The 10,414-nt window shown below is 47.8% G+C and overlaps 5 protein-coding genes across 5 annotated transcripts; 2 read left to right on the top strand and 3 right to left on the bottom strand.

Moving 5' to 3' along the window:
- Positions 1–1,517: 1,517 nt before the first annotated feature.
- Positions 1,518–1,846, bottom strand: EURHEDRAFT_223122 (uncharacterized protein). The gene has a single exon (XM_040778016.1). The coding sequence runs from the start codon at positions 1,803–1,805 to the stop codon at positions 1,575–1,577; it is 231 nt and encodes a 76-aa protein (XP_040642449.1). The 5' UTR covers positions 1,806–1,846; the 3' UTR covers positions 1,518–1,574.
- A 1,023-nt stretch (positions 1,847–2,869) lies between these two features.
- On the top strand, positions 2,870–4,492 carry EURHEDRAFT_374813 (DEAD/DEAH box helicase; the record flags this gene model as incomplete). The annotated part of the gene is made up of 1 exon (XM_040778689.1): positions 2,870–4,492. The coding sequence occupies one exon, from the start codon at positions 2,870–2,872 to the stop codon at positions 4,490–4,492; it is 1,623 nt and encodes a 540-aa protein (XP_040642448.1).
- Positions 4,493–5,910: 1,418 nt separating this feature from the next.
- On the top strand, positions 5,911–6,960 carry EURHEDRAFT_374812 (SET domain-containing protein; the record flags this gene model as incomplete). The annotated part of the gene is made up of 2 exons (XM_040778688.1): positions 5,911–5,926; positions 5,984–6,960. 2 exons carry the CDS (start codon positions 5,911–5,913, stop codon positions 6,958–6,960), a joined length of 993 nt encoding a protein of 330 aa, XP_040642447.1.
- A 1,137-nt stretch (positions 6,961–8,097) lies between these two features.
- On the bottom strand, positions 8,098–8,898 carry EURHEDRAFT_447977 (class I SAM-dependent methyltransferase; the record flags this gene model as incomplete). The annotated part of the gene is made up of 1 exon (XM_040783706.1): positions 8,098–8,898. The coding sequence occupies one exon, from the start codon at positions 8,896–8,898 to the stop codon at positions 8,098–8,100; it is 801 nt and encodes a 266-aa protein (XP_040642446.1).
- A 206-nt stretch (positions 8,899–9,104) lies between these two features.
- On the bottom strand, positions 9,105–10,389 carry EURHEDRAFT_448139 (Zn(II)2Cys6 transcription factor domain-containing protein; the record flags this gene model as incomplete). The annotated part of the gene is made up of 2 exons (XM_040783722.1): positions 9,105–9,659; positions 9,706–10,389. 2 exons carry the CDS (start codon positions 10,387–10,389, stop codon positions 9,105–9,107), a joined length of 1,239 nt encoding a protein of 412 aa, XP_040642445.1.
- Positions 10,390–10,414: the final 25 nt, after the last annotated feature.

Genomic DNA, 10,414 nt, shown 5'->3' with positions numbered 1-10,414 from the left:
GTTGTAGCTTGAAAGGCTATTTTTGAAACTTAAGGTGAAAATTCTGCTAAGATGAGTCATGGTATCATATCTTATCTCCATATCTTATCTTTCTTATCTAAAATGAGATCTCAAAATCTCATCTCAGATCTCAATCTCATCTCAAAATCATATATTTCATCTCAATCTCATCTCAAATATATATATCAAATCTCAATCTCATCTCATACAAGAATTTTGATATCTCAGTCTCATATCAAAAATTTTTCCCAGATCTCAATCTCATCTCAATCTCATCTCAATCTCAGTTTTTCTGAGATGAGATGAGATTTGAGATTGAGATATCATCTCAAACGGTCAGCCTAACGGTGCCAGCCATGATGTATACATGTGACTAGGCACGTGACCCACACAAGATATCTATCTGTGCTCGACGCTGATCCTGTTGCAGCTCTTCGAGCTGCGTCTTGTCTATGTATCTGTAGATAGCCTGACCTGTAGCTTAACCTGTTCGTCAATTCCTAATATATCCGTACCTGACCCAGCACCCTGACATGTGTTGGATAAATAATACCAGACACTAATTGGGTATTTTCGGGCAGAAGTGGATATTTAGTGGATAGTCTGTTGGATATCCAATAGATATCCAACAGATATTGGATGGATATCCAACGGATATCAGCAAAATCCGTCAATCATGAAAATTAAAATGAACACCATTAAGTCTGTCAAATCTGGTTTTTGAGTGTAGTTTTCTCTCTACTTTTATATACGGACATGTTAATTTAAGGTTATATATAGCTTTATGATGCTTTTCTCTATCTTCCTGTGCAATTTTAAATGGAATTCAACGAAATTTCATAGATTAATGTTATACTGTAGTCCTTTGCTAGAAAATGTACTTAGCTCACACTATGTTAAATATATATTTCCACCCTGACTGTGTGAATCAACCAACAATCATAGAATTACTCGCAACCATGCCTTATTTACTCTACAATCCATGCCAAATCTATCATTTTAATGGTATTTGATGATAAATACAAGATCATTTCTTATTATTTCATATAGTACGTAGGGGAAAGTGCAGAATAGTATTGTCATAACCAAAACATGAATACGTTCGGTTTTAAAACAGGGATTTGTCAGCTTCATAACTGTCACCTGATAGTCTGGAATAGGGTAAATTAGCGAATTTTATGCTAGTGCGGATATTTGTTGGGTATCCAACATATACTGTTGGATATCCAATGGATATCCGCAATTGGACTTCGATATCGGGATGATATTCAACATCCGCAATTTGCGGACTTGGATGTGGTGACCACATCCAAGTCGTACGATATGCCGCAGCCTAGGGTAGTCTCCGTATTTTTCTCCCATAGTTAAGCGCCAAGCCTTGATTCGACTCAGGCTCGGTCGAATGCCCCCCGTGGGATAGAAGCCAGGTTGTGACACATACCCGACACTTGGGTAAGAGATTCATACCCAAGAACCACTTGGGTCTACCCAAGGACAATGTCCAGGCCTATATATGGCAGATCATAATTCAGAGGGTGGATCAGAGGATAGATCAAAGGATGAGGCTGATGAGCTCACTTCCATGCAAGCAGTAACCCAAGGCAGGCAAGCAGAGCGAAGGCAGTCTCAAAAGAGAACATCTGAGGCTCTTGATGATGCTGATCATGGTCTCCCACTTCCTGAAATACCAACTGAAGAGGGTACACAGGCGCGGTCAGGGCGGATTCGGAAGAAACCAAGAATGCCAGCTGGATTTGAGATAGACAAGCTGTAATGTAAAGATTTGGATAAAGAAATCCAGTCATGATTTAGACAAAGAAGTGCAAACCTGAAGGGTTTATTTTCAAGATAAAGAGATGTGTAAATAATTACATCTAAAAACATCAAAAATACAATCAAAAATGCATAATTTATGCACTCCCTCGCAGTTAACGAATCTTGGCATTTTTATAATGTTTGCAGCCCCAATGGTTAACCATGGCTCTCATGCGGTTAGCCCTTTGCTAACCAAAACCGCCCGCAGTGCGGGCGGCTTTGGGGGGTTGCTAACCAAACCCGCGAATTACGGCTTTGGCTTTGGCTAACCGCGGCTAGCCATGGCTTTGCCGCAGCCTAATCGAGGGTGAGGCTCGCAGTTGGGATCAATTGATCGGTCTATAGACGATGTTAAGCGACTATAGAGCCCCCGGGGTACCAAAGCGTTTGTTAAGACGTCAGTATGGTAGGCCCGGGCTCATAACCAATGAAACGGATAAACCAATAAGGCGGTTAACTCCGAGTCGGGGAAGTCGGGGAGTCGATTATCCGGACTGCACGAGGCTATATAAGAAGAGGAAATTTAGATTACACGGAGGGTGACAATGATATCTATAGATGTCATTGATGGTAGAATGAGTGCTTGACTATCTAGACGAGTGTGTCCGTATATGAGGAATCTGTCGGCCTCGGTAATCGGATCAACTATTAATCCATCTCGACTTTCATCAGTCTCGTACGGCTATCCGGAGAATCGGCACCGCTACCCCGAAGCTTCCCGTTTCATATTCCTTATCATATCGTATCTGTCTCACGTGATGATCCGGGGAGAATATTTCTTTTTACAAATCTTTGCTTTGTTGTAGACGTTCTTTTGTAGATTGATTCAACAAAGGGGAGACATATTCTACTGACTTTCATCAGGCTATATATTTCTGCATTGCTTAGAGAATAGTGATTATATCAATGATATAACATTTTGCTGTCAGCAACACTAATTCACCGAGTGCTACCACGTGTTGAGTTTCATCAAACAACCTAGAAATACCTGCACATTCCTGAATAGCGCCCCATGCAAGATCCAGAAATCAACGATGGCGTCCCATACGCTACCATGGCTGGGAAGCTACATTCCAAACTCCTTCAAGCCCTCGACGTGATGGGATTCGAGTTCATGACACCTGTCCAGCACCATGTCTTGACCGAACTCCCTGACTGGCGCAGTGACTGCCTTGTGCAGGCCAAAACTGGGACTGGAAAGACCCTCGCCTTTCTGCTACCCTCATTGCACTGCCTTCTCCAAGGCCATTCGGCACCAAACGGCCAGGTCACCACCTTGATCATCACTCCCACGCGAGAGCTCGCCCAGCAAATTGCGAAGTCGTGTGATCAGCTCACATCGCAACTTGAAACGCCTCTCGAATGCCACATTGCGGTTGGTGGAACGGCGCGCGCGTCTGCCCATTCGCGCTTCATGAAGGGGGCGCCGTCGATTCTTGTAGCAACCCCCGGACGGCTAAAGGACTACCTATCTGAAGAAGCCACGGCTGAGAAGTTGTCTAACATCAAAACTTTGGTTTTGGACGAAGCCGACACGATGCTGGAGACTGGCTTTCTAGCTGACGTGAAACGAATACTCCAGCTCATTCCTCCAAAGAGCGCTGGCTGGCAAGGAATGTGCTTCTCAGCCACTGTTCCACCCAAAGTCAAAGATGTGGTCAGTGTTGTGCTGAAGCCAGGTTATACTACCATATCGACAATTGAGAAGAATGAAGCACCGACGCATGAGAGAGTTCCCCAGTACCACGTGCTGATGCCGTCCGTGGCAGACACCTTCACCACACTCACCTCCCTCCTCAAGCTCGAAATCAAAAGCAACTCTAAAATCATTGTCTTCGGTATTACTGCAAATATGGTTGCCCTTTTCGCCCGAGTATTTTCCCAGAACTTAACTCCTTTGGCAGTGCTTGAGATGCATTCCAGGCTCAGCCAGAGTGCTCGCACAAAAACCACCGCTCAATTCAAGGAGGCAGCGTCCGGGATCATGTTCGCTTCAGATGTCATCGGCCGTGGCATGGATTTCCCTAACGTCGACTTGGTCATCCAGGTCGGTCTGCCATCGAACGGCGAACAGTACGTTCATCGTGTCGGCCGTACAGCACGCGCAGGCAACGACGGCCGCGCTATCATCCTCCTCACACAAACCGAATCTTTTTTCTTGAAGAACAATCGGCACCTGCCTATCAAACCTCACCCTCAAACCGACGCTATCAACGCGGACGCTTCGTCATGCGCCGGCGCCGTCACCCAGGCCCTGTACAACGTTGATGAGGAGGCAAAACAACGTGCGTACTCATCTTTCTTAGGCTTCTTTGCCGGATCGGGTCTTATGAAGCAGCTGCGCCTCGACAAACCCGGTCTTGTTCAACTCGCAAATGAGATGGCCGTTAAAGGCATGGCGTGCTCTGGGCCTCCACCAATGGACAAGAAGGTTGTGGGCAAGATGGGTCTGAAGGGCGTGCCTGGATTCAATTATGGGAGCGGACAGGACCGGGGTGAGAGCAAACTTAATAGACAACGCGTCCCTGGTAGGGGCAATACTCGTGATATGCTAAGTCCTGGAGCCGGTCAAGGAGACCGTGGTGGGGTTGAAAAGAAGCGTGGAGGAAATCGCGGTGGAGGGCGTGGAGGGCGTGGAGGACGTGGAGGACGTGGGGGAAATCGGAGAGGCGCATAAGCCAGGCGCATTGTCCGAACTCTTCTCTTCTTTTCGATGTTTTCAACGCAAATCTTTCAAACCAAGCTATATATATTGGGGTATCCCTTGCTGGTAGACATTCCTTGCTGGTCTTGGTGACATCTTTGGTTCCCAGAGAACGTATGAAGAAGATCTGGCTGTTTGTTGACGCTCCTTTGCTCCATGCCGGCCTTGGCCAAACATTGTTCTGGGGGTTGACACAGGTAGCCATCGACGAGAATATCCAATCTGGAGAGGAAGAAGAAAGGAGGTCGTCTAGCAGGACGAAGAAAAGCTATCTACTCATTGTGTGATCATATGATAAACAGCACCGAACCAAGCCGACATGAGTAGAACCCTGTCGTACAGGGTTATGAACAATATCTTTATCCTCTAGATAAGTTTCCTCTTCTTGTCCTTTTCCAGATTCGACATTCTCGTCGTAAGGCTGCCTAGTTTAGATAGAAATATTATTTCGACAGTATCTGTCCGTGACAACTGCCGCTTTCCGGATGTCAGGGTGCAGGGTCAGGTACAGATATATTAGGAATTGACGAACAGGTTAAGCTACAGGTCAGGCTATCTACAGATACATAGACAAGACGCAGCTCGAAGAGCTGCAACAGGATCGGCGTCGAGCACAGATAGATATCTTTGAAATGGGTTCCGTCGGAGGTTCAAGGGAAACCGGAGTCGATCATCCGACTGCACGAGGCCTATATGTAGAAGAGCCAATTGAAACGAATGATTGATATACTCTATCTAACGTAGCCTAGAGTACACGAGTGCTTGAGTGCTTGTCTATCTATATGTAGCGAACGCTGGCCATATATCGGAGGTTCGCTAGTCGGACTAATGCTATCCCTTTGATCCGACCTATCAGATCTCATCACAGGACACCGGAATCCTCATTGTCGCATGAATGCCGATGCAGAACTTCAATCCATGTACATGTGTCAACTCTTATGCTCGGAACGATACCATAGGCACTATTCGGATTGACTAGAGGAAGAACTCTGATTGAGAAAACTATCTATCATAAAGGTCTTTTTATACACACTCTGGCGGCCGTCAACTAAGCGCAAAAGGGAATCCCGTTGCGAAAGAAGTCCAAAGAGACAACAAGAGGAGTACAAAGTGCATAATGCATGTATGCGGTGACCATAGTCAAAGGATGCTAACTGCATAGCCGTAGGTCCCCGGTCCTATCATCATTTAGCCGTATCCGTCCATGCATATGCTCGGGCATCCATGAGTTGTACGTCACAGATAGGCACGATAGTCAGGCTTTGGTTGGTCAGTCAAAGCAGTGAGCATATCAGTCGTTCGGCATATATGGAAGTCAACAGCTCCGCAATCCCGTTATATCAAGTCCTATCGTCATAGCTCACCACTCACAACATCAACCACTCACTGCCATGTCTACGACTCATTGTACGTTGCCTTGTTCAGTATATTAAGGAGGGGTGTCTAACTTCCTATATGCTGTAGCCTATCTCCATTTCCAAGTTCCCAGCGATGTATCATTCGAGCTGAAACCCTCGCCAGGCAAAGGATGGGGTGCTTTCGCCACAAGACGCATTGGCCGAGGATCTCTCATTCTGAGCGAAAAGCCCCTCTTTGTGATCCGGAGGCCGCATACAGAAATCACGGATTACCATGTTGCTATAGCCTTTCAACGATTGTCAGCCAGCCAGAAAGCACAATTTTTACTCCTTCGCGACAATGGATCGAGGCCTTTCACAAGCATGAATGAAGCCTTCGCTGAAAACTCGTTTAACCTGGCAAATTCAGACCGCGACGATCATCCAGCTTATGGCCTATTCCTTCTTCACTCGCGCTTCAACCATTCGTGTTTACCCAACTCGAAGGTTCCAACCCCTAGCGGGGAGATCATTTCAATTTTTGCGACCAGAGACATAGACTCTGGCGAGGAGATTACTTTCTGTTATGACACAGGTTTTGAAGGCATGATTAGAGATGAGCGTCATAAAGCTCTGCGTTTTGCTTGCGATTGCAAAGCGTGTCTACCCGGCACTCCCTTCCAACAACTTAGCGACATGCGACGGCGATTGATCCGGGGGCTGCAATACCTTCTACTTGGCGTGGACTTGGGTGGGCAGAGACAAATTTCGCATTCTACAATCATTATCGACTCCAAACTGAAAATTGCCGCAGAAACCTTCAGGTTGCCTCTTTCATCTAGATTGGTGTATAATCTCCTGTCTCATGTTTTGCTCGAAGAAGAGGGATTGCTCGACGATTTCATGATCGAAAGGCTTAGACCGAGCTTAATACATACGGTGGCATGTTTCGAGACAGACAGCAATTCCAGTCTTGCTAGGCATGCTATTATCCAAGAAACCTGGCAAAAGAAGTTGGATGTGGCGTTCACATTATATGGAAGAAAAGATGCTGCCGATCATGAAGTTTCACTACTGCTACAAAGATTGCGCGGGCTTTCTTAACATACTTTACTTGGCTCCGCTTTTCTTTTTCCATTTTTGGGAGGGTAGAAATCTTCCAGTGTATGTCCGTGGTCGGCAGGCGATGGGTTCTTTCTGTTCTTTTCTATATGTGGCGGGCGTGTTCAGGTTGCTTTTGTCGCCATCTGTGGATATGTCTGGCCTTAGTATACCTCCTTCACTAGGCAAATCCAAACTTGTCAACTACGCTGCTCAACTCGGGAATTCCAAAACGCGGTGGCCGCTGCGTCAGCCCCATGTGCAAACAACTACACAGTCTCGGTATGGCCTCGGTCAGCTGCCTTATGATCGATCAGGTATTGTACCACACCATGCTTACCTGCGTCCACTACCAGAGCTAGAGGATGGCTTGGCTGTTATCGAGAGCCTCAGCCTGTGCCCTATTGTCAATAATAAGCCGAGCAATAGAGAGTTGCCCTACCGCCGCTGCCAGTGCCAATGGAGTACGCCCCTAATACAAGGCGATAAAATCGATGTCCGCTCAGTTCGGCAAATCCATGAGGAAGCGGAGAACGATCTCATGGCCGTGTTGTGCTGCCAGAGAGAGAGAGTTTCCTGGCTCATATGGCTCATAATGCTCGTTGGCTGAGTTGCCCCAACCTGCTTTCGGGCTCGGATTGACGCCAGTCTCGCACGAGTAGTTGCAAGATTGCTCCCTGGCCGTGGATGGCCGCCAGGGCCGTCGGTTTCCACTCCAAGAACTCGTCGCAGATATCAAACGGAACCCCTTCATTCAGGCTCATCTGAACCGTGGTTGTGCATGCGCGGATAACCTCCCATGTCAGGGCTGAATTGTGTCCATGGCGCACGTTATTTTGATACAAGGGATTCACTGCATGGTGTAAGCCCCGGTTTGTTTAGGACAGGGCACTGGTTCCGCTCTCGTAGTCGAGATCAGAAAGATCAGGTAACCTACTTCATTGGGAATTTTCGAAAAATTCATCGTAGTCGCAAAGAATTGTGTGAATTTTGGCGAAAATTTCGGTTATTATGACCAGTCGTTGGCCCGATGGCAGATATATATCGTTAGTCGGGATCCGAAAAAGGATCCTCGCTTCTACAAACTTTCCAACGCAAAGAGGACGCCATGGGTGTATAGATAGTTAAACTATATGACAATTACTTCCAGCAAAGAATCTCTGCATGCAGCACCGCGAACCAACCATCCTCGTCCTCGACAAACGTCCTCCAGCCTTGCGCCATTCCATTCAACTCTTCCTGCGTCGCCAGTCCTTCTCCCACTGCTGTCTTCGAAAGACCGGAAGATTTTACCCGTCCCTCCATGGATCCTCCCCAATACGCTCTCTCCGCAGGGCTACTGAAACACCACGACCCCGCGCTTTTCTGAATCTTCTCTCGATCGAATCCCGCTTCCCGCGCCCAGACATGGATGTACCGGCCGGAACAGGCATTACAGCCTTTTGCCTTTGACATTTTGTCGGTCAAATTCCACCACGATTCGATTCCTACGTTTTCCGGATACCATGTGTATTGCGCCGATTCGCGCGCGGCAACAAGACCACCATCTGTCTTGGCAACACGGCGCATCTCACGGAGTGCTTTGACCGGATCCGCAATGTGTTGCAGAACTTGGTGGACATGCACAATGTCGAAGCTGCTGTCGGGAAAGCTGAGCGAATGGATATCGCCGATGCAGAAGTCGACATTCGTGACTCCCTCGCTTGCCGCAAGACTTCGTGCTTGGTCCAGCGGATCAGATATGTACTCGATACCAGTAACATGTCCCTGAGGTACGTGACGGGCTAGATCAACGCTGATTGAACCGGGTCCGCAGCCGATGTCGAGGATAGTCATGTTGGGTTTGATATGCGGCAGGAGGTGTGGTGCTGAATTGGCGACGGTGCGCCAACTGTGTGTCTGGAGGACTGAAGAAGAGTGGTCTGTCGTATAGGCTGCCATTATGATAAGTTGATTTAGGATTAATGATAAGTTTTTGTTGAGCTTGGGTGTTGACTGAAAAGTTGACCTTTAAATAATAGCGACGCCACACTTGCCGTGACATTCACTTCGGAATTCCGAGCGCAACTTGGCAAATGATTGGCGACTGCTCCTTGGCTGCGTTATGGTGCTCGGAATTCCGAGCAGTATACTTGCATACTAGGAGATCAACATCCATGGATATGAGCACAAACAGCGAATATCATCATCCCGAATTCGTCCACTTTCTGTACCCAGCGCTCTATTCTCTCTCGCCGTGGGGGAGAAGAAGTCTCTACTGATCTCCACAACTCCGAAATCTCCAGCATGCCATCCTCCCAATGAAGCAAGTGACGGTCGTACTCTTTGGTCCATGTTTCGCGATCAACGGCATCCCATAACGACCTGCTTTCTGGTGCATACATACCCCGTAGTTCTTCAGCAACGAAGTTTGGAAGAAGACGATCAGCATTATATACACTGCTGAAGAGGTACATGACCAGAATAACACGGCGTTTTGTAGACGCCACAATCCAGGATTCCCAGTTTGGCCGTGACCGAGAAAGTTCAGCGGTACAGAAGAGGCCATTCCCTGCGGTACGTGAAGCCATTTCCATTAGAGTCATTATAACCTGGTCATTCACGACGGAGGGGCCACAGATGGGAGCGAAGTACATCATAATCGAATAGATCAGGTATCCCTGGAATGTCGCAAGAAGTTCGTAGTCATGGTGACTCGGAGGCTATACTGATCAGAACATATCTTGCAAAACACAGGGAAGGTCATACCTCTTCAGCCAACCGTCGCATCTCGTTTTCTACTATACCGACTACCATTGCCTCACTCCCCGGCACCGCCTGCTCCCACATCCGCACCAAGCTATAGCAATTTGCGAGTGCGCGTGGCATTTCCTTTCCTGTTATCTGCGCGCGGTGGATAATAGGCGGCAGACCACCATCTTTGAGCATACAACGGGGATATGTACATAATATCCGTGCGATGTACTGCAGAGTGAACGGGTGATATGCCTTGGGGATCTCTTCATCTTCCAAAGAAGGTAGGATGTAAGGCCTCAGCCAGCGGTCCCGAATTTGCCCGGCATTAGCACTAGGTGCCAAGTCGACTAATCGCAGATCAAGCTTAGCTCCGTTGTTCTGGTCTGGTCTTGTCTGCGGCTTGTTCTGGGCGGTCGTGATTGCACCGAAAGGAAACTCAACCGGCACGTCCGCCGCCCGATCCGGCTGCGGAATCCCGATCACTGCTGTATCGAGTTCCATCGCAGGCGAAGCATCGACAGACGGACTCACGTCCACATTGGCAGAGTACTCGCAGCTCTGACCTCGTGATCGGCATCGTGAACAAGCCGGTCTCTCGAGATCGCAGCGAACTTTGGATTTCGTGCAATTACTGCAGGCCTTCTTACGGGGCGGGGCGCGTTGCCTCTTTCTGGAAGGGTTTGTTCTGGTGTGCATTCTCAATTGTTGACAATGTCGGAGG

Source organism: Aspergillus ruber (assembly GCF_000600275.1).
Source record: "Aspergillus ruber CBS 135680 unplaced genomic scaffold scaffold00003, whole genome shotgun sequence".
Lineage (NCBI taxonomy): Eukaryota > Fungi > Ascomycota > Eurotiomycetes > Eurotiales > Aspergillaceae > Aspergillus > Aspergillus ruber.
Note: the sequence above shows the minus strand (reverse complement) of the source record. Positions and strands in the feature narration are given on the sequence as shown.